The sequence below is a fragment of the Ctenocephalides felis genome, unplaced genomic scaffold (genome assembly GCF_003426905.1).
Source record: "Ctenocephalides felis isolate EL2017-DRISC unplaced genomic scaffold, ASM342690v1 CF-g0.4_SCAFFOLD_01170, whole genome shotgun sequence".
NCBI classification, from domain to species: Eukaryota; Metazoa; Arthropoda; class Insecta; order Siphonaptera; family Pulicidae; genus Ctenocephalides; species Ctenocephalides felis.
The window spans coordinates 11966637-11991846 of NW_020537324.1; the positions used below are offsets into that span (position 1 = coordinate 11966637).

Genomic DNA, 25210 nt, shown 5'->3' on the forward strand with positions numbered 1-25210 from the left:
AGCTTTATCTTACCTTTTAACCCCTAAAAGTGTTTTTTTACCTTATACCCCATCCAAACCTCAATTAACATGAACCATGCAATAGTATCAGTCACTGCTGCCATCTTAATAAAAAAAAAATCATATCAATTAATAAATGCAGTTATTATTTTACTTTAATTATTCTGTAGCATAAATATATCTATATAATCGCAAAAATAAATATAGCAATATTTTGATACTATATATATTTTTATATATACTTTTTTTATTACCAGAACCGGTGAGAGCTGAACCCCGAAAGGAAAAATCTAATATGCTTAAAAAAATGAAAGAACCAATAGCAGGACCTTTAGATGCCCTCCGGAAATGTTTACAACCTGGTGCAACAATAACGGTAAGTCTTTTATATATTATCGATCATCTTCACGGAATAAAATAATTCATTGTAATTTAATTTATTGTACGATTTTAGTAGATGAGCTATTAATAGTTAAGTAATCGATAATGGTAATTAAATTTATAAATAATTTACAATAAAATTTCAATTGATCGTACAGCAATTAGGTAGACATTTTTACAGTTTTTACCACCAAGACACAAGCATAACATAGCGTTGCCATAACAACGCTATCTTATCGCCTATGTTACGGCAGAATTGGCTCATTTTAATCTTACTGAATCACATGATGCTCACCGATCAACATAATTATAAACAAAATTCTTTTATAAATTCAAACACATTATATCTGAAATCTAAATAATATTTTATTATTAATCAAATCATTAAAATTTATAATTCAGTTGCTCATGAGCATTCATTGGAACCTTAAGCGGCGTATAAAACTCAACAGTAAATGTTGTTCGCTGACATTGACCATTATTGATGATCCATGGTAATTTGTTTGTTTATACGATTTTTAATGGCTTTAAACCAACATATTTTTGCGATTAAAACATTTCAATTTATAAGTAGTTCTTACTCATTACTATAATTTATTATGCGTATACCTTTATACACGTTTTTCATATTTTATTTCGAGCTTCATCTCAAACTAACAATCAGTAGTAAAAGAATCAGTCGAATATAATTTTTTCATTTAATTTTAAATAACACTCAATGATATTTTCTATGACTTATTCTCCAAACAATTTATTCACCAGCAGACAAGTAAGCAATTCAAAATATAATATTCGAATCATATTTATTAAAAAACGGAAAAAAAATTTGGCGGTCGAACGAAGCGAAAGTGCTTATATAACCGGTTATTAATTCTGAAAAAATATTAACAGCATTATCATGCCTTGTTTTAAATTTATAATTAGCCATGAGATCATAATGAGCAGTAGAGGGAAAAAATATTCATGGCAAAGTAATTAACAAAAAAAATATTTTCAAATTATTCTCATTAGTTCTTATCATAAATTTGTTAGTATATATTCAAGATCATCAGCATATCACAGACAGTTAATACTGAAAATGACAAAGAAAGGGCTTAAACTTTCTTAAATTCTCAAAGTTGATTCTATTCAGATTTCTTTATACAAAAGCTTTATAGAGTAGTTAATTCTTTACAGAACTTTAGAGCATATTTTCATCATTAAATTATAAATATCGTCTTGTAAATTATCATTATTGTGCATTTTGAATAATTTATACATCACATGCAATATTCGTTCCAATGCCAGAAAGCTTGTCGCCGCATAAATGCCATTTGTCGCACCTTGAAAGGATTATAAATTGCTATGCAAAAATAACAACTGAATTAGCGGTTTATACAAGCATTTATTATAATTTGATATTTTAAAATATCGATTTTCTTCTCCAAGAACGTAAAATAAGGGACTTATAATAATATTGTTTCATCTATTTACATTAATAAATTATTTTTGAATATCAGACGATTTGGAAAATGTAAGTTATTATCGTTGCAAAGTTTCAAAAATTTGCATTTTATTGAGGGTTAAAATACACGGTAAACGGTGTATTTTATCTCTTTTGGTATGAAAAAATGTTTTTTAGTAGCATGCAATTTTTTTGTAAAATTTAACTGATGACAATAAAACCCTTTTCTAAAACCATAATCCTAAAGAACTATGCATTCCCCATCGAAGTATTCTTAATAATTTTATGCCTGTACGCACGTCATAAGCCAATAAAATGTTTGTGCGCACAACAGATAATTGCACGGTTCTGAATTGCAGGCAATAAAATACAACCCTTCGACTTTGACAAATTGGCATAAATGGAAAAATATAAACGCAAACCATGCTGTAAATATAATTGGTTAATAGTGCTTTAAAATAAGCTAAATTAGCATTATAAAAAAGATGTTTCAAATGCAATTCGGCAAAATCCTGACGACTGGCTTAACTATTTTCCATATTACTTCATTTCTAGAAATTAAGCACAAAAAGTGCGCCAAATTTAACTCTTTCCACTCGGATGCCGTGTCTCCGGCGGCAAAATTCATATAAATCCAATTGAGTGGAAAGGATTAAACACGTAAAGGAATGTGATAGGGCTTGTTTATGGTATTTACGAAGTATATACCAACTCTCTCTTGTAATAATTAAATATGATCTCACCCAAAGCTCAAATCCTCTCTTATACCATCACTCGCTTATTATAAGATGAGATAGAAAAAGAAAAGAATTCCGGGAATACAGGATAATTATACTCTTATAAAATGCTGTATACTTTTATAAAATTATTTGATCTGATAACGCATCGTTGGTAGTGTAGAGATAAGAGCCCCGGCCTTGCAACCGCAAGGTTTCCAGTTCAAATTCAACCTTATGTACAACCTGAACAAGCAGCAGTGATATCTGTTTTCAATTGAAGATATATTTTATACATACATATAAAATGTTTCTAAGTGAATTTAGTCTTTCGGGGCTTTGCTGCAATATATAACATCACAATTAGAAGTATGAAAACATTTTCTGATGACAAAGAGAAAAGATTTTTTTTATATATGAACAGCAACTAGAACTTCTACTAGTCATATATCCTTATTTTGATGAATTTTTAATAATTTATTATTTTATTATTTTATTATTTTTAGAATGAAACCCAACGGTTGGCTTTAATATGTTTAATTTATTTTATTATATTATTATTTACTTTTTTACCATCAATTCTATTTTTACTGGGAAGCATGTTGCTATCTACATTTCAAAGTGAAAACCACTACTGCTTGACATCAAGCTGACAGAGGCTGGTTTCTCTGATTCCAAGCGCATAGCTTAACTACTAAGCCTTGGGAAAATCTGGTTATGAGTGAAAAGATAATAACAGAACTAAAGTAAGATAGAAAAAATTACATGACAACAGATCATAAAACACTGAAAATAGATCTGTTTTCTATTTCAAATAATAATAATAGAAGCAGATGAAGGAACAATCTAATCCAAGAATAATAGTTCTAATTTTCTCGAATAGCTCATTACAATATTTTTAAGTAACTGGAAAACCATATTCAGAAAATTAGAATCACAGTAATTATTTCTCATTGAAAGAATCTTGCCAAATTTAAATATGCGATAGATTGTCATAATTTATTTAAAATTAATATACTTTATTATTAATATGACGGCCTTGAGTAAAGGTCGGGCACAATGCTCGGCCGCCCGCTGAGACAACCGTTAATAGTAAAAGGATTGCTTAACTCAACAAACACAGAACTCTGGCAAGGTCAACTGGCCTGGGTACCGCTACACATCGCGCAATACACAGAATACGTAAGCCAGAGGCGGGTAACCGAAAGAATAAATCGACAGGGACGAGGTGACAGAATAGACCATTTATTGAAGACTAAAGAACACAACTTATAACATAAAAAGAAACTGAAACTAATATTATTTCATGTCAGGATAATTCATCTGAAATCGCATAAATTACATTCCAACTATGTATTCAATAGTATTTTTATTGTTAACGACAAAAATTCTTCAATACAGTAGAACTCCAATTATCCGAACTCCAATTATCCGAACTCCAATTATCCGAACTCCAATTATCCGAACTCCAATTATCCGAACTCCAATTATCCGAACTCCAATTATCCGAACTCCAATTATCCGAACTCCAATTATCCGAACTCCAATTATCCGAACTCCAATTATCCGAACTCCAATTATCCGAACTCCAATTATCCGAACTCCAATTATCCGAACTCCAATTATCCGAACTCCGACTATTCGAATCGCAGATTATCCGAATCACTTTCAGAAAAAAAATTGTCCAAAAAAAGTCTAAGTGCGCTAATATTCTTCCACCAGCAAAGCCAGTGTAGGCACATTGTTTGTTTTGATTTGACGGAGATGTTTACAAAACAATGATTTTTATTTCTAAACTTGTACATTTTTTTTTAACTCGTTTAAGTACATTTTATTTATATTTAAAACATGTGAAAATGTCATGTTTCTTTCATTTAATTCAATAAAAAAAATAGTGCAATATCAAAACGTAACTTTTTTTTCTCCAATGGCAATTTAAAAAAAAACTCCGATTATCCGAATATTTGATTATCCGAATGGGTCCCGGTCCCCATTAATTTGGATAATTGGAGTTCTACTGTAGTTTTAACTGTATGATATCCATATATGACGACTTACACCTACACCATTTGAAATTCCAATAAATTGTATGTTCCAAATATACCGAAATAGTATTTTAGTGTATCAGGTGTGAATAAGTTGCCAACTACTGCCTTACACACATGTGCTACATAATATCGTATAGTAATAGTAAAAGCGTTTTTTTCTTCGATATTTTATTAGTCCATCAGAACTCTGGGTTTCGCGATCGCTCAGGTGATTCATAAAAGAGTACAAACAGGTAAAGCATTCAGAATCAGTTGTGAATTTATTAATAATGCATTGATAAAGCAGGTATATGCAAAGTGAAGTAGTATAAAATTTGATTTGATATTGTGATTGAATTGTTATTTTTAAATTAATTAATAATTCTCTATATCTCTGCAATTTTTCCTAATATTAATACTCCAATTGATCATTGCTTGATTTTGCCTGGCATAAGAATTACAATTCTGCTACGTAATAATAGTTCTTTCTAGACATTATAGATTTAATTGCATATAAATTTAATCCCCATAGAATGTCTATTTCCTAACTTTTTAGAAAATTGTAAAATTTCTAAAAATTTCTAGAAATGTAGTAGTCACCATAAAAATATTAGACATATAATATACCATATTCTTTCATCTGGCCACTGGTATAGACTGAATTAAGTAATCATAAGCACTTTTTTTATTCATTCCATATTATATAACAATCAAAGTTATTTACAGACCCTATGAGATATACGGCTAATAAGCACTATTTTGAAGATTTTGATATTTACACAATTATATAAATAACTAATAAATTTCATTTTTACATATAAATGAATGAATGATCTGGAAGTGCTTTAAAAGAACTCAAGAATTCTTCATTTATGGGCCAAATCTCGGATAAAATATAAATGTTTATGATAATGCTTTGTTACGGGTCTATTTTCGAATAATGTATTGATAAATCAGGTATATGCAAAGTAGTAAAGAATTTTATTTGATATCGTGATTTAATTGTTAATTTTTAAATTAATTAATAATTCTCTACATATTCTTGCGATTTCTCCTAATATTAATATACCAATTGATCATTACTTGATTTTGCCTGGCATAAAAATTGCAATTCTGATATATATTTAATTCACATAGGAGTTTTTTTTACCTAATTCTTTAGAAAATTGTTAAATTTATATTAATGTAGTAGTCGCCATAAAAAAATTAGACTTATAATATTTCATATTATTTCATCCGGGCGCTGGTACAGACTTAAGCAAGTACTGTTCGATAAGATTTTGATATTTACACAATCATAAAAATAACCAATAATTTACATTTTTACATATTAATATAAGTTAATTGAAACATATATATATATATATATATATATATACAAACAATATTATATTATGATAGTATAATGATATGCCCAGAATAGGTGTATACAATTTGTACCTTTATGTAAAAATCAATGTATGTATTTAAGTCAAATAAAGCAAATTTTCAAATTAAAAAAAAAATTACATATAAATGAATGATCTGGAAGTGCTTTAAAAGAACTCAAGAACTCTTCTCTTTTATGGGCCAAATCTCGGATAAAATAGAAATGTTATGATAAAGCTTTGTTACGGGTCTATCTTCGTATGAGGGAGTAGTAACAAACTGCCAGAAAGCTATGTCAACCAACTCATGCGAAGATCCGTAACATAAAACTATCAGAATTGGCGCCTTAATATTATTTCTCAAACGAAACACTAGACTTCCTTCCATAGAGTGAATTCTAAATGATTTTTTCTTCTATTCTTACTTTTTTCTCTATTTTCATGTAGACCTGTAACATAGAATTACGAGAATTGGCACCTTTATATTATTCCTCAATTGATACACTAATCTTTTCATAGAACGAATTCTAAATTATTTTTTCTTATATTCTTTTTTCTCTCTTTTCATGTGACAATAGCTCAATGTACCTTGATTGCTATTTTAAGGAAATAATAATAATAAAAAAATCAATCGTCTTGTAACTCTATGCTAATAATGATACCAATAAAAACTTATAATTGAGAAAATGCTGAATAAAATTTTTAATAGAAAATAAATAAACCCCTTTTGTTCAAAAAAACACACGTGGTTTATCAAAATACGCCTTGCTTTACAAGTAAAGTAAAATTTTCAGGTACATGGCGTGCATTTTTTCGCTCAGCCTGGTCAATAAAAGAACAATCAAAATAATAAAAAAACGGATATCTCACGAATTGTAAAATAAATTGAATAAAAAATTAGATTTTCTAATACAATGCTCCCGGTAGTGTTACGGAGTTGTTTGGATTACGTCTCGCGCTGCTACAGAGCGGATTCTTGATTGGCGGACACGGAGAAAATATATGGAGAGGTTTTAAAACCGCGTCGAATTGTTTGTGTGTAATACGGTAATGAGTGCTACAATACTACTCGCAATGGGATGTATTTCTCGGACTGGACAGGAAATAATGACTTATGAATGTATATAAACAATGAAATTAACCCTTTCCACTCGATAATTGCGAGATTTACATGTATTTGGAGCGGCGGCATCCGAGTGGAAAGGGTTAATAGTGTATCATTCTAATCGCAATTGCTTCCTCGTATCATCAGCATATTTTAATGTGATAATCGGCTAACAACTTTCAAAATTAATTTTTGGACAACGATATTCCTACTGCTTCATGATATAGCATATTTTGTTAGCTCTTCCATGATGTGGATAAGAAGTGCACCATTTGTAATGAAATTTACAAAAAAACATTATTATTTATGTTCAAAGAAATATGATACAGATTTTTCAAATAAATAAGTAATAATGTTTTTTTCATATATTTTTTCAGATACAAATGCTTCTATCAAATGGCGCCTCCATATTAAATGAAATAATAAAAGTTTGTAGTAATAGTATACCAATCAATCATATATATAATAAGTGAAGCATCGATACTAATATGTATATTAGTATCGATGTATTAATTGACATACTCTTAATTAAATTTATGATAAAATTATTTCACTTCTATTATTATTTCGTTTTTAATTTTCATTATTTATTTAAATTATTAGTTATTTTTCAAAAATTTCCTTACTTTACGAATAATTTTTCAATGAATACAATAAAAGAAATACCACTCAGTATACTCTATTTTGGTTTCAACTTTGCATACTATTCTTTATAATTCTTTATAATCTGTTTTTATAATACTAAATGTTTTTGGAATTATAAAAACAGATTGTAAATACATCTTGAGAAATAAAAAAAAATGACACAGAATATCACATTTCATCACCTGCTTGTTTTAGTATAATAAATGATAAGAAAACGAATTTAGATTTTATTTTCATAATAATATATAAACAAGATATATAATACGCATGCGAATAATTACACGAATAAAATAAGCAAGGGTCAAAAATTGATAAAAATCATTAACGGGTACAATAAATATAATTAGTGAGATCAAATCAAAATCGAAAATTAATGTTAGAAGAATTAAAGATAGATTAGAATGCAACTGTGAAATCTTGCATACTAGAAAATTATTTTCCGTTGATGTCTCTAATATAAAAATATATCTATAAATATTTTCGAAGTTAGTAAAAATCTTACAAAAGTTTGGCCGTCTTGAAAGATATTTATCTAAAATAAATGAAAAAAAAGTTGAATTATACCAAAGAAAAAAAATCTTATATATAGAAAAAAATGAGAAGAATTATTGAGAATTTGCTTTTTAATCTTTGTAAGATAGAGTACGAAGTAACTTTGCTATTATCTGGTAACATCACAAAATTATTTTGTTTTAATGTCTATGTTCGGATGTATTTTCGTTTTATTATATTGGCCATGAAGGTGACAATCTTCATGGCATTGAACTTTTACATGGAATAGTTGCTACCCCTGGTAGAGGGGGTAGCAGAGAGTTTATTCAGACTAATTGTTCACTTCTAAAAGTAAAGTCCGCAAAACAACATATGTAATAAATAATAAATAAATATATCTTCTTTCATTATAACTTAGTAACAAATCAGTGATTGTAATTAGAACTGCAACAAAAACATAATATACAAACAAATCGGTGTTTAATACAGTCCACAGCTACAAGGGTTAAATTATAACCCAAGAACCTGATTTTTTTTTGTAACAATATTCGAACAGCAACAGAAAAAAAATAATATAAATTTATAAATATATTCGTATTTAGTAAGAATAAAACTCTGGCCGTCTTAAAATAAATTTACTTAATATAAATGGTTAAATTTTAAACTAAATTAAACTGAAAAATCTTCGTAAGTCTGTATGTATGTATGTACCTTGTCAATGATTCGTGCTAAAAGATAATTCGAAGAATTATTTCATGTCAAATATTACGAAAAATTTTCAAAAGAAATATAAATGATTTTGCATCTAAGAATTCATAGAAAGTTTTAAATTAGCCAATTTTAACCTTCAAGACGTTCTTGTACTCCAAGTTTTCGATCTAATGTTGTTCACATAATCATAAGAACAAGAAAATATTCCAATTCAAAAATAAATTTGTTTCATTTAGAGTCTGTTTACATAGTCGATTTTATTTTTAAAAGTTCCTCCTTTGATTAACTCAACGCCTGTAAAACAACATATTCTTTACATTTCCATTTCCTATAGTTTGCGAATACGACTGCCGCTCGCGTAGTAGTTTTTAAATGGAATAAAACGACTGGTGTATTGGCCTTGTCAAATGAAGGCCAAATCCTTGCACAACGATGTTGTAATCGACACTCGTAAGGCATTTGATCTCACACATGATGTGATGCTGCGTTTACAACCATGGAGATGAAATTTGAATGGAATATAGAAATTTGAGTTTGATACATTTTTTACACTTAAAAGTCGTATGAATTGTTGTGATGATACTTCTTAATTAACTATATTTCATTTTTGATTATTTACACGGAAATTGCGGTGTCAGTCATATATATCTGACGCCGAGAAGTTCTACGTGAGCATTATGAGACATATATTTGTGACATACGAGATTTGGTAGAAGGCCACTTGTTTTAGATGGCTTACAAACCCAACCATATTAACATTTTGATTTATTCATTCATGTATTTCGATGTAAACACATTAATCGCCATGTCAGGCATATGAATCTGACGTTAAGAAGTTCTACAAAAGTCATGTCTGACACAAGAAATTTAGTAGAAGACTACGTCAATCACAGATGTCTGACGCAAAGGATACATTTGTAGTATGTTTCGAAAGTTTGGCCTATCAGGAACAAAACCTGAAAATCTTGGCTTACACAGAAGACTAATTATGAAACGGATCATCGAAAAAAGTTTTAATATATGGCCATGTCAGCCACATGAGTGACATAAAAAATAGTGTTTTTCAGAAATTTTGGCAAAAAATTCTTCTTTGATGCATTACGTTTTCTTGATATTTGTAACTGATTTATCTAATAAAGCTACAATGGCCCATGTGAAAATTTGTCTAAAGATTAGAATTTTATTATGCAATTAATTTCCACTGATGTTGGGTTCATCAAAATATTGAAACATATAATTTTTATTATTTAGTGAAACTTTTCAATCATTTTCAATTTCTATTTCATATACAATATTTGCAGATTTTTGATAAATAAGCATACAGAACATGTATTTTTTTGCAATTTTTAGAATGCTAAATGACGGCATATCTCAAGTGTCAAAACGTATAAAAATGGAAATATCAATATTACTTAATTTTTTAATTCTCAGAATATCACTAATCTGTTACTTTATGATAATCAAAGTAACTCATAATCATTGAGGAAATAATATAAAAAAAAATCAGAATAGTCTTATCTTCCCTTAAAAATACGTTCAGAGTGTTATACTACCTTACATTATAATGCTCATGATTTTATAACATAAATATTATAATTATTTTTGACAATAATGTTTATAAAATTGATAATTATTTGTCTAGAACTGATTTCATGTTTATTCTTCCGCATAGAATACCAATAGTGTGTACATAATAGTAAAAGCACATTGTATTTCAATTATAAAAATATTATATACAAATTCAATATTGTTTAACAGTAATCTAATTGTGCTCTGGCTCAACAACATTATTTATTGTTGATTTTTAAAGTTAACAATGTATTAAGAAATTAAATATTTTAGAATTTAATTAATATCATTGTGCGTTCTAGATAATGCTTCTGTTTTTTCTGACTTAGAAGTTGATAAAACAAATCGAAGACGAAGTCGATAAAAGTTTAGCCATTAAAAACATTATTGTTTAAAGAGATTTATTGTTATAGTTTATATTGGAAAGTTTTACTAAATAGCCCATAAATAATTGCTCTATATTAATTTTTTCTCAATATCAATCCAAGTAAATCGGACATGCATTATTTAATTGTTTGTTTGAACAACCTGGATTTAACGATTTTAGGAAAGAAGAAAATTTAGGTCAGGAAAACAATAACTTCCAAACCGTGATGGTCATGTAATTGGACTTGCTAAAATTTTGTTATTAAATCAAGCAAGTTTTTGTTAATGAAATGTTTATGGCTTTGAATGCTCTTGGGAAGAAATTTTATGTATGCCTTAATATGCGTGATATACTGTTTCCTTAGACTGAAAATTCGTTAGCCCGTATATTTTTGCACCAAAATTAAATTTCATGTGCATAGTCAGAGAATCAGAACTCTATTTTAAACAAGTAAAATCCAGAACGCTACATTTACTTTAAGGCAATCGATTACTATTCTACAATTTTAGGTAAATTTAGAAAAGAAATTTATCAATAAACTTACTATAACCAAAGAAATTGTTATCCAACAATTTCGTCTAAATAATTTATTCCTATCCATCAGACCATGATTGTACATTTTTAATAGATATAAACGATGAAAAGAAATGTTTTACAGAAACAATCCACCGCATTGCACCAGACTTCGTGATTGCGACTTTTATAATAACAATAAATAATGCAAAACATGCGCGAGAAAGTGAAAACTAAAGATCTATCGCGAGTTTTACGATTCGAAACACGGAAAAACGCTGTAACTTGTTTTTTTCTTATCTGGACAATTATCTCGTATCTATTGAACATGTTCGCATTGAAAAAAATTAGCAAAATGTGAGTAGAACTCGTATAAATGGCATTGTTTGTAATTGACTAGTTTGATGAAAAATATGAATATTGTATTTTTTTGCAATATTGATCATTGTTATGGACTTTAATTTCATTCATATTATTCTTTCTTATATTGTATCTGCCCTTGACGAAATATTGCACTACAGACTATACAAAACAAGGCACTGAGACTAGTACTAAATAAATCTATAAACCCACGGAAAAGACACTACTATTCAACAAAATATATACACAAACAGACTGACGTATCGACAGTATATGAAAATATGAAAAAGCTCACCGAGAATTTTTACCTCAAATGTAGAGATCACAACAATATCAAAATTTGGAAACTTTGCACACAATAGAAATAGGTGGGTACGGCAAACACGACGTGCCAAACTATTTCCTGATAGACTTCTTAGAATTAGAAATAGAATTCTTCTTTTTAAGATAATCATCTTAAACTTTTCTAATCACTGAAATGTGATCTTTTTCGGAGAATTGTTGATCATTTGCCTTTTTTGTCACATGTAATAGACATATATTTGCATAATAGCAGATTCATTTAAGATAAAATGTATGGCAATATTTATAACCATTGCAATATTTATAAACATTGTAAGAGTGCAAAATCCTTATGTAAAAAGCTCACGTATATCACCCACATACTATAATTCACCATATTCAGTGAAATGCATGTTCTTGAAGTGAATTGAATGAATATTTCACCAGTACTCCAAATTCAAGATCACGAAACTTCCACGTGATAAATATTAATGAATGTGCTTGTTTTTTGCATTGAGCATTGAAAAAAACTGATATATTCCATATATCCCAAACAAATTTCATAGAATTTATGTGTTGTTGCAAAAAAGCATGCAGAAGACAGGGAGGGCGTCGATGTTATAGAATCTTGATCGCAATTCAAAAATTAAAATTTATATAATTCTTTGTTTGTGTATAGGTTCTTATTACAGCTATGGGTATATCAGTTGGCCATACCAAACTATTTGGTGTGCAAATCGGCCAAGAGCCTAGATAATTCGAGTGATCCTTACATTTGAGGTAAAAATTTCCAGTAAACTTCTTTATTTGGTCAAGTACGTCAATTTGTTCAAGTATGCATTTTATAGAGTAATAGTGTCTCGTCAGTGGGTCTAAAGTCGCAAAGCTTATTTTGTACAATCTGTAGTTTTCGTAGATTAGTTACGTGTAATAGTTTATGTATATTCAATTTTATTATCATTATGCATATTCGCTAATTATGTAACTAATCAAAATATGCTATCAGCTCCATCCTTGTGACAATTAAAAAAGATAGCAAACGTCAAAACAAGTTTATCTGTTTTAACAGATTCGTTACGAGCAATGGCCAATTAATTTATTCGTTTCGGACCAACAACAATGAGTTAAGAACGTTAATAGGTATATTTTACAATAGAGCGGTCGTTCTAGGCGGTACCTCGCGTGCTCTCGGACTTTCCACGCGATTAAACGCCGACACAAACAACAAAAGCGAGAGTGCGGCCGAGCCAGCAGACCATCTAAATAACACCAGTGCCAAAACAGGACACCATGACGGCTCATTTGTTAAAATTAAATTAAAACCTAGTTTTACGATAAATTTATGGTATTTTTTAATCCACTCGCGAATTGCAAAAATAATACATATTTTGTCGCCGGAGCGGTGGCATCCGAGTGGAAAGGGTTGAGAAATAGTTTTACACTGAGCTACGAAACTTCTTTTCGTATAAAAAAATATTGAAAAAAGCTATAAAATGTCAATGATTTTTGATAATTGAGAATGACCAAACTAATATATCATTAAGCAAGTCGAGAGACCCACTGAAAAGACACTACTATTCAACAAAATGCATACACAAACAGACAGACTTATCGACAGCATATGAAAATATGTAAAAGTTCACTGAAAATGAGAATTTTTACCTCGAATGTAGAGTTCACAACAATATCAAAATCTAGCACTTGACCAATTTACAAGAGAAATAGTTGGATATGGAACTAATATGTCATAGGTTCTGAACATAAGAATTTTTAAAAAAATGTATATTATGATTTTAGATACATCTTCAACTGGGCTGGGAATAAATTATTTAAGCATTATTGTTGGATACACTAAAATTCCTTAGGTTATATTAATTTCATTGATGAATACAGAATGAGGATTTTTTTCCAAAATTCACTTAAAATTCTGATACTCCAAATTGCAGAATATTAATCAACAAGTTTATCTGTAAGTAAAATCGTGTTCGAAATTTAGACTTTTATGAAGATATTTATTCTTCCGCTAGTTGAAAGTTGTAAAAGTCGCTTAAAACAAAACTAACTATGAACGTCAGTAACAACTTTCATAAAATTATCTAATTGTAAGTCTTTCATAATTATAAGACAAATTCAAAAAATATTTAACAAAATTATACATAAAAATTATAAAAATTGATATATTTTACTCTTATATCAATGTGTTCAATTCAAATCTTTGTCTCATATCTTCAGTTCTAGTTTCTTATTTGAAATCATGCTTTTCATATAATAATGTCACATTACAGTAGTAGATTAATAAGAAATATTAAGGGTTATAATTTAATTTATGATTCATGAAAAATGTAATATATGGGTATAAGGTAGGAAAGGTAGAATAATAATATGGCTACTACTATTCCATCAATGTTTTCAATTCAAATATTTGTCTTAAATATTCAGTTCTGGTCTCTTATGCCTTGCGTATAATAATGTCACATTAGAGTTGTTTGCTTAATTAGATAAATAAAAAATTAAGTGTTATATTTTAATTTATGATTTTATGAAAAAATGTAATATATGGTATAAGGTACGTAGAATAATAATATGGCTACATGAAAATGTGAAGCAAAAAAAATAATGAACCTGCATGTATCATTTTTCGTTTTACTATATTTCATCTGAACACAACTTTATAAATGTTGTATGTTTTGAATGAAATTCTACTAATGTCGCAATTCAATCTCAGTTTATTATTACTATGACTATAAAAATCATTTTATCTTTCTGACAAATATTTTATCTTAATTAAACCTGTATGTGTATCATGTTAACATTGTCGTCGTATGATATTATTCGTCATATATTGTTATTCTCTTCATAACTATGAAGCTTTGATTCGTACTAGAGGAACATAGGTACTGTTGTCTGTGCTTTAGTTCAGCACTTTCACCATTCTCGCTTTCCTTTGATTGTAGCAATGTTTGTGTTAATCACTATTAGACATAGACACCTTCACATTTAGAATTCACTTACACCGTCTTTATTCATTTTATAATGTTTTTGGAATATTCGATAAAGTAATCGATTCCATTTTCACCCTGATGTAGATCCACAGTGGTATAGCACAGTGGTAGTTTTATGGTAGCTACGAAACATTGAAATTATACATATTTGTGATTTTGGGCTTCATAAATTTTTAAATATTCGTACTAGTTATGTTTTTTGTCGCATTTCAGATAATCTAAATACTATACATACTCATACAGTAACAAAATTTTTTATAATATTATTTCACTTCTATTATCAAGGGTGCTTCACACCATACTTAAAAAAGGACTTTATGAAGTCCATGATCAGTCTTCACTGTCCAATCAATCATTGATCATTCCATGAATTATCAATATTGCAATTCTCTTCAATGCATAATTTATACGATGCATTTTTTAAGGTTCATAAAGATTGTACAAAAAGATACGTAAAATGCGGAACTAGAATCATAGATGATCATTCATAATTGATTATTCATCGTGAATAATGTAAATGGTTATTAAATATCGTTAATGAGGCGTAAGTATTATAATCGGAAAATATATAGAAAATTGCAAACTATGTACACATGAACTTCAAAAACTTTGATTTGTACCGGAATGAACAACTGAAACATTAATTTCAATAATGATATGAATATATATTTAATTGATCAGACTGTACTAATAAATTCAATCAAGAAGTTCTAAAATTTATCAGTATTTGATAAATTAAATATATTATTATATTATTAAGTACTAAGTCTTAATAAGATCAGAACTAAATAACTCATATGTTATGTACATTATAAAATAATTAGACTATATTAGAATTAAACTATATTTATATTGCTAAGAAGCTAAGATAGTGGAGAAACTGAAATGCTGAAAATATGATTTTGATTTTTAAGGATATAAATATTATCAATTAGGCACGTTGCAGATATTTATAGAAATTAATACTCAATATAAACAAAACTGATAAATTATATTTTATGTATATGTAATAATAAAATAATTAATTATTCCATATTAACCAAGAAAGAGGTAGGCAAATAAAAAGTAATAGAAGAAGAGTGATAAATTATAGAGATTCTGGGACCGATTCTGGCGTAAAATAGAATATTATGGCAAGGCTATCTTACGTAGTGTTTTGCATATAAAATGGTACTAAAAATTATCAGGCGTTTTACACATAAAAAGTAACTTCATTCGAATGTTATTACGCCACATCACAAAGATGCACTTATGAAAAGATTCTTTTTTTGACGTTTGCGTGTTTTCTAGGTTTAATTTTCTATCTAAACTGCCTGTCTGCTCAGCGACCACATAGAATTTTGACAGTTTTTATTACCACTTTATATGAAAAATGCAACGTAACATAGCCTTGCCATAACATTGATCTATTGTACGCCAGAATCGTGTCATCTATATTGATTTTTTGGGTATTTTGTTTAACAAAATACATTTATATAAATTATTACCGAACATGACGAATAACAATTACAAGCTCTACTAATTAAAAACGAATACCTACTGTTGTTTTTCAGCCAGATTTACAAAAACGTGTATCCTCTAATTACTATCTAGAAGCAATTAATTCCATACACGTTCAGCAACATATTAAAGCAACGTAGTACTATTTATGTAGTTAATCCATTGCTTTGTAAAACATACCCTTGAACAGCTCGCATATTACTTTATGCGAAAAAACAACATTATGCTATTTGCTCAACACACTGATGATATGCCGTGAGTCATGTAACCCCACGAGAGCAGAAAACCTTCGCGAATGAACTTGAGTTTATTGTTTCCGTACTTCTCCAAGTACATTGATTTATTGCGCTATCACATCAAATGCGCAATTGATATCTACGATAAATTATCTACGAATTTGATATAAGATGTTTTAGAAATTCTTGCGATTTTATGTCATCATTTGCTAGTGGTTTCTAAACGTTTAAATTGACAATTTTACAGATGTGTTTGTATTTAGATTCTCTTCTTTCTCTTTTTTCTCAATATGACCAACTGTATATTATCTTCATATCTTATACCCTTGCCGAATTACGTTTTTTTATTTATTAACTTTCCATAGGGTAAGGGGGCGTCCATTAATCACGTGATCGATTTTTTAAGGATTTTTGGATGCTCCCTCCCACTTGGTGATACGTGGTGATATTCAAAATCACCCCTCCTTCTCCACCAAACATTGCGTGTATTTTATAGAAAAAAATGTTAATTTTTTGATTATTTTTGAAAATGTTTGGGTTTTTTAGGTAAAAAATAAATACATTTGATATGTTACTACACCCCTCTCTCCCCCACGTAGTATTTCGTGATTTTTTGTCAAACCCCCTAAAAACCCCACAATCGAAAATGAAAATTTTTACATATCTTTACGTTTCTGAACATTTTGGCATACCTTATAGATATTGGATGAGTGTATGTGTGTGTATGGGTATGTGTGGATAAAATTTTTCGTCGACGTTTTCGGGAGCACCGATTAACCGAGTCTTCTATCGCTAGTGAAATGTGCTGATTAGTTTTTGGCAAAGACAGGTCCATCCATTTCGGAAGCAAAGAGTGAAATTAGGTTTGTGAGAGAACAGTGTATACGATTTGAATGGATTGAAAATTATTTAATTTGTAATGATGGGGAGACATCATGATTATTTTTGGCAAGGATAGGTCAAGCCGTTTCGAAGATACGGAGAAAAGATGGCTTGAGAGAACGATGTATCCGATTTGAATGATTCAAACAATATTTTGCTTGTGTTGACAGTGTGAAGAAAGGATTGGGAAAGGCAAAAAAAATTATTTCAAAATTTAAAATAATGATAATTTCCAAAAAACTTTTAAACATCGAAAATGATTCAGATTTTAAGTTTAATTCTAGCTAAAAGCTGAAGTATTGGCGTAGAACTTTATGTAGAACCCTTGTAATAATAAAGATGATTAAAAATCTTAACCTTTTTATTACTTAATATTATGTCCTTCAAGATTTTATTAATATATATTTTCAATTTTGTCTATCAATGTACTGTTTCATACAATATAAGTCGATTCTCAACTATTTTTTTTTAATATTAATTGTATCTTATTGATCAAAGATATTTTTTTAATATTAATTGTATCTTATTGATCAAAGATATATTGCTTTGTTGTTAATTACTATTGGTGCAGTATGATTAACGATTAAAATCTATAGTCGTGTCGTAAAACCGTCCGTGATGCGGAAATCTACTTTCTAATTGTTTGCTCTCACATTAAATTTTCTTGGTAAAATGCTATTCCTAAGAATATTCGATAACACATTATTGATGCAATGCATTTTATTTGTTCGGGGTTTTTATCAGTAAAGTGAAGGAAATCGTTTTATCAAAATAAGTTGTTTTTTAACTCATTGCAAAGGAGGCCGGGTAAAAATACCCGAGTCAAGAACTGCTGCTTTTGAATGTACTTGATTCCAATAGTCGGACAAGCTAATTTTTCTCTATCGGTTTACATATGATATTGAAAGAGTTAGCTGGGACCGTTTTAGATTTAATTGCCTTAATTTTTCAAAGATTAAGCATAATAAAGAGTACTTTTCAAAAAAAGAAATGAGTCAATGCATGTCTTGGCAATGATATCCCAAAAGTAATTACCCTACGTCTTGTTTTAACAGATTATACTTAAAACAATGAGTATACATCCGAAGAATTCATTATTTACACAAATTGCGATATCATAAAATTTCGCGATAACGAAAATATCAGTCTGCCTGGCGCGTTTCAGTCCGTCAATTAGTGTTCCACATTTGCAATATTCTTTGAAATTGATATGATTTTTTACTGTAGACTTGTTCTCTTATCAATGAGCCGTTATCAGCAGACAGAGGCTGAGCGATCAGGCGGCGAGTCTACGCAAGAGCAGGTTGAGGTTGTCATAGGTCAGTCCCGGCTCATATGAGTGCCGAGAGAAAGCTTCTGGAACCGCATAGGTCACTCGCATTTGAATAATTTAATTGCTGGAAAACTGGTATAGAAGTAATAGACATGAAACTTAAAATAAACGGAAATAGACGCTTGTGTTATTTATGACTTGGCAAGCAGAAAATTAGAATTAATGCGCGGTTTGTGAACTATTTAGGGAAAATAGTTTATGGAGCACGTCTGGCTTTTGATAAACCAGAAAAATATAAGTTTGAATAGTATTTGTAAAATATAAATCAGAAGGTTTTGAGTTAGATTTTTGTGAAACTTTGGAAATAAGTAGCAGTAGTAACATCGGTTTTTACTTCAAAATATGAGGAGCAATATGTTTTCAAGAGTATGTTGCTTTCCCGACATTGATGCATCAATAAAAAGTCATCAGTTTAAAATTTTTAATAATAAATCCATCAGATAGAGATAGGACAGCTGTTGGGTAGCCACCCAACGGTTAAAAAATTTCATAAATTAAATTCTAGGTACTTCTAAATATCATAATACATTTATAATTATTTATAGTAAGAATACATAAAGTCCTGGCAGCTTTTAACCAACTAACTGTGGTGGTAAAATATGGTTTTTGAGGTAAAATGTCACTTACAACTATTTACTTCATACTGACATAGCCTCAAAAATTCTAAATATCTTGAAATTTGAGAATATGCATTTTTTTTTTCTTTTAAAAAATAGCAATCTGATCAAAGACTTAGACGCATGATGTACAATCGTCAATACACAAAATTCAGCTAGCTCTCCATGACGAGTAGATTCGTCAAGCATCGTTGAATGGGTTTAGCCAGGTTATAAAGCTATTTTTCTCAAGAAAAACTATATAAGCAAATTTATCAAAATTGATCATAAATTTGAACTTCAAACATTGTATTCAAGATTTTAACTCTATTTTTAAACACGTACATTGAGTATGAATTGGTATCCACTTATATCATGGTCCTTTGTAGGTGGACAAAATATTTTGTGTTGTAATAAAAATAAACCTTCTGTTAGTCTATAATAAGATTGTGGTTTAAATATGTTTTTATTATTTACTCTGAATATATAGATATATTTAATGATGGGATAAAAAACACAAACGCACACCACACACAAAATATATAACATATAACTTTGATTTCTCTAAAAATATCTTAAGAATGTGTTTTATTTGGCTAAATAATATTTTATTGCTTTATTTAGAATATTGCAAAGATCAAAGTGCACATGGACTTGATACCAAAAGTTTAATGCATTTAGGCATTAATTTATCTGTTAAATATTTTCACACTTAAATACACTAAAATAATTATTTATTACCCATTGTAATGTTACGGATCATTTCTGGTACTTTCGCGACTTATCAGTGCATTAAAGTGTTAAATAAGTCGGAAAATCCAAATTCATGATGCTTTACCGTTTCTCTAAATAATTAAAATCATTCTTTGTCCAAAACTTAATGACGTTGACGATCACGAATTCTTTAGATTTCTCGAAACGGTTTTTATCATTTTGTACTGACCTATCCCAATTTTATCAATTTGAATGCATTGCAATAGCGTACAGAGTTATCGAAATACACAATAGCGTTCATTGACGTATGTTGCAATGTCGGCAAATATGAAAATATCGATTTTCAATCGAATAATAAACGAATGCTTTGATTTTTAATGTGAGACACATTTCATATTTCGCAATATTTCAGATTCACACGCGTCGGGCTCACGAGGTTCGAGGCACCTTGACTGGGACGCTTCAGGCCTTCGATAAACATTGGAACATTGCGTTATCAAATGCAACGGAACGCTGGTCTAGACGAAAATCTAACAAAATGAAAGCACCCCCGATGAGTAAGTGATATATGAGGACATAATTTAATTCAAATAAAATTTTGGTCTCTCCACGGAATAGTAGTTAGAGGTCCAAGTTTGATATCCACTTCTGACCGGTAGCCTGGTGTCTAGCAGTTGTGACATCGGTTTTTGCTTTATAATATAGATACAAATATGTTTCCAAGCGAAAATTAATTAATGGCATTGCTACATACTAAAGCAAAGAATTTCTAATAATAAATTCATTAAACAGAGGTAGGACAATCGTTGGGTTGCCATCTTTAAAGCCATGCCTATAAGATCACCAAATAGCTCATCAGGACTGATCAAATTTTGATTGCTATTAGTATTATAACAAAAAAATTATCAAAAGTCTGAAATTAAATATATGGCATGTTTTAACCAAATAACTAGATTGTAGTCAGCATATAGTCCAGTCATTATAGTAAGTTTACCTCGGAATTCGAGATACTCAGCTGTAGTCTGTAAATACTTGTATATGATAGGTACAGCCTATATGTAGGTTTTAATTATTAAAATCCAGTAATTTAAGCTTAAATGACTGGACTAATAAGTAGCAAAATTTTACGAATATACTCGACATGCGCATAGAACTTTGACCATTGGCTGTTTATATTGAAAATTTTTGAGAAAAAAAATTAAGTCAATCTCAAATTTCAAACTTTTAAAATATTTTAAACTGTACTGGTATAAAATAAATAGTTGTAACCGGACATTTTACCCCAAAAAGAACATTTATCCTCGATTCTGACGACACAAAACTTTGCAGCAATTCAACGAGCGCGCCACAGTTGGCTGTTAATCAATAATTTTCTCAATAACTATAATAAACACTTGTGTCTTTATAGAATAGATTACGTGCAAATGAGCGACAAGTTTTCATAAAAAATCATTCTATATCTCTATTCCGTCACGTAGTTATAGAATTTATTATTTAAAAACTCTTCATCGAATGACCAAAATGTATACCGCCACGTAGTTATGAATCTATGTATTCAACATTTATTTGTTGACATATTATGTATTTGTTGCAGTTTTAATTACACTATTGATTTGTCTCTAAGTTCTAATCAAAGAAGATTTTTATTAATTATTTATTACACATGTTGTTTCGCGGACTTTACTTTTAGAAGTCAACAATTAGTCCTATCAAACTCCGGTACCCCCTCTACCAGGGGTAGTAACCATCCCGTGTAAAAGTTCAATGCCATGAAGATTGTCACCTCATGGCCAATATAATAAAACGAAAATACTTCCGAACAAATTCAGACGGACAAAAATAATATATCTTTATTTAAACCATCTCAAAACGAAAGTGAAAAAATAACGCCCAGTTAATATTGAACGTCCGAATAATACAATTTATATTGTAAAATAAATTATATATTATTAAATATGATGATTACTTTATATTATTATCAAATTTTCAGGCGCAGGTTGTCCAAGCAACAAACCAAATAAAATTCGCGTTAAAATTCCTGAAACTAAAATAATAAGCAGCAAAGGTAAAAATGAAGTTTGTGAACGATTTGTACCGAAAGTAATGATCAGAGGGGAACATGTTGTTTTAATAATATTAAACCTCCAAGAGAAAGTTAAGAAGTAAAATAAGGATGGTTTTTCACAGCTTCTAGCCTGGGATTATGACTTTATGAAGACTAAAATTACAGGAGTATATATTTTTTGTGTAATTAATATAATATTGAGTTGTTTTTATGTTGTTTAATAAAATGTTGATGAAAATCAATAAAAAATTAAATATCATGTTTTATTTGGCCACATAATTAAAATTTCTTAAGCTACGGTTACAATCTTAATTATGAACTTTAATTCAGTATCTTGGCCTGATCTCTCACCATCTGTATTTCGTTGTGCATCTCAATCGATTTTATGTCTTTACTAGTATCTGTTTTTAAATTGTTTACAAATATCAAAGATCATAGATCATTTCTATTATCGACTTTGAAAACATTTGTATGCACAAACGAGTTGCACGATACAAGTTTCCACGGTGCATTTTTGCACTTGTATTGAACCGTGTGCTGTGTTTCCCGATGGTGTGTGTACTTTCTCTCAGGACAGAGACCCCGTAGTGAAAGTGATCAACAAACCTCAAACTGTATGCTTTATAAGGTTATTTATATTTGAATCCTTTGGAAGAGGTTTTAGTCTTATTTTTTTCATTAAAATTGCCAGAATTTGTTTTCGTTTGGCCCATAAATTGAAATTTAAGAAAAAATATCACGTCGTACTACCTAAGAGAGTATATTTTATGAGAGAGAATAATTTGAAAGATATTATTTATCTTTTGAATTTAGAGTTGATGTATAGTTGTATTAAGTAACTTACTCATATGCATGAATTATACAATTTTATAGCTAGATTTCAGATTTTATCTAAAAATTGATTAGATTTCTTGAAGTGAAGTGATAGTCTAATCACTAAAATGCTCAAATAAATAATAAAACTCTTAAATGTAATTCTTTATTAAATTTTAAAAATTAATATCCCACACATAAGAGAACGGTAAATCGATGGATTGCCTCTCATCAAATAAGTAAGTCTTAACCAAGATTATAGAACATATAAGAGTTCTGATTGCTGTTCAAACAATTCCAAAAAAAAAAATCAAAATATAGTTTACTAATACTGTAATGAATAACTAAGTAAAAATGCTCTAATGCAACTGATTTTAGACAAATTTAGAACAAATCTTAAAAATTCTACTAAAAAATAGGACTTACGTGTATGTTATGCTTCAACTGTTTGCCGCACAGCGATATGATTGAGAACTGAAAAAATAAAAGAAAAATATAATTAATAAAATTATAGATAATTCAAATTATAATAATATTATGCTAAAAATAATAATTAAGGTTGGAGCATCTTCCACATATTACCCTTTCAAAAGAAAATGTATCTTTTATTTCAAATGCATAAAAATGACTAATCATAAGTTATGTGGATCATGTGTAAATGTAATTAATTATAATTTGCATAACGCCTGTATTGTAGAGAATTAAAATTTGCATTGACACTGACATTTAACACTAACATGCTTCTATTCGTTTTGATCAATTAATGAATAAATTTTAATTAATTATAGAAGACTTTAATTTACTAATAGAAGTCTTGCTATTAAAGCCATTAAACCGAAGAAGAACGTATTCAAATCACCATTTTTGTTATTTATTACTGTGAATGATTAATTGAGCAAATTGTACTTGTTACTTTCATTTTAAAAATATCATTTATAGAATTAGCTTTTCTTATAATTTTTGTAGATTTAATGATAGTTGTACATGTTAATATTACATTTTCTCTAGAAAGTCCGTTAGTGAAGATAAAAAATAAAACTAAAGATGGACATATTAGATATAAACCATCTAAAATGCAATACAAAATGCATTGCATTTAATTTTATACTATTACAATCAAGAGAACCAATTTGAGTTGATGGATTCATTTTAATTCAGTGACGTTAACTTTAGCCTTCAAATAATTGGAATATAAATGATGTAATAATGATGATCAAGTTACTATTTTTTACTAATTTACTAATTTAAAAACATTTGTAACTCATCATGACCAATTTGTTATTTGTATATCACTTTAAAAACAAACATAACATCGAAAACTGAAGGATCTAGCATAAATAGATGGTTTTCTTTTTTTTGGTATTAAAAAATTATTAATTATAAAATATTCATAAAATTTAATTATTTTTTTTAGTACTATAAAGTGTACACTGTATAGTGTATTAATATATCAAGTGTGTACAAGCTTGAATAGATACAAGAAGCAAATTAGGATCAAAAACCAATTTATCTATTTTTTAATGAAAAGATTTTTTTCTGATGCATTAATCTTCATACAGTTTTATGTTATATAAAATTATAAGTAAATATTTTACCTCAACATCACTTTACAGAATTTCAGTAAAAATTGAGCAATTAATACAATTCAATATTGTAAATACTCTTACTGGTTGGAGAGCGGATAGCTTCAAAAATTTTCTAAAGAAAAATTGAGTGTCAACCCGATGTTCTATTTAAAACGGATTCGTTATATGCCATTTCATTAAGATCGAAACCCAATTTATCTATTTTTAATGCAAAGATTTTTTTCTATAATTAATGTATTGACCTTCATACAGTTTTATGTTATATAAAATTTTAAGTAGAACATTCTACCTCAACATTACTTAACAAAATTTCTATAAAAAATTGAGCAGTTAATACAATTCAATATTGTAAATATTCTTACTGGTTGGAGAGAGGATAGCTGAAATAATTTTAACAAAAAAAATGAGTGTCTAATGTCATATTTAAAGCTGATTCATTATATGCCATTTCTAAACATCTACGCCCAGCAGTTATTCTGTTTCTATAACTAAGGGCCCAATTCT

At 28.9% G+C, this 25210-nt stretch overlaps 1 protein-coding gene across 1 annotated transcript in view; it reads left to right on the forward strand.

The window, feature by feature from the left end:
- Positions 1-22408, forward strand: part of LOC113366802 (U7 snRNA-associated Sm-like protein LSm11) — a 27726-nt gene extending 5318 nt beyond the window's left edge. The window contains exons 4-6 of the mRNA XM_026608456.1: positions 258-376; positions 20655-20799; positions 22233-22408. Coding sequence (XP_026464241.1) covers positions 258-376; positions 20655-20799; positions 22233-22408 — 440 coding nt within the window. The remainder of the gene's footprint in view (positions 1-257; positions 377-20654; positions 20800-22232) is intronic.
- Positions 22409-25210: the final 2802 nt, after the last annotated feature.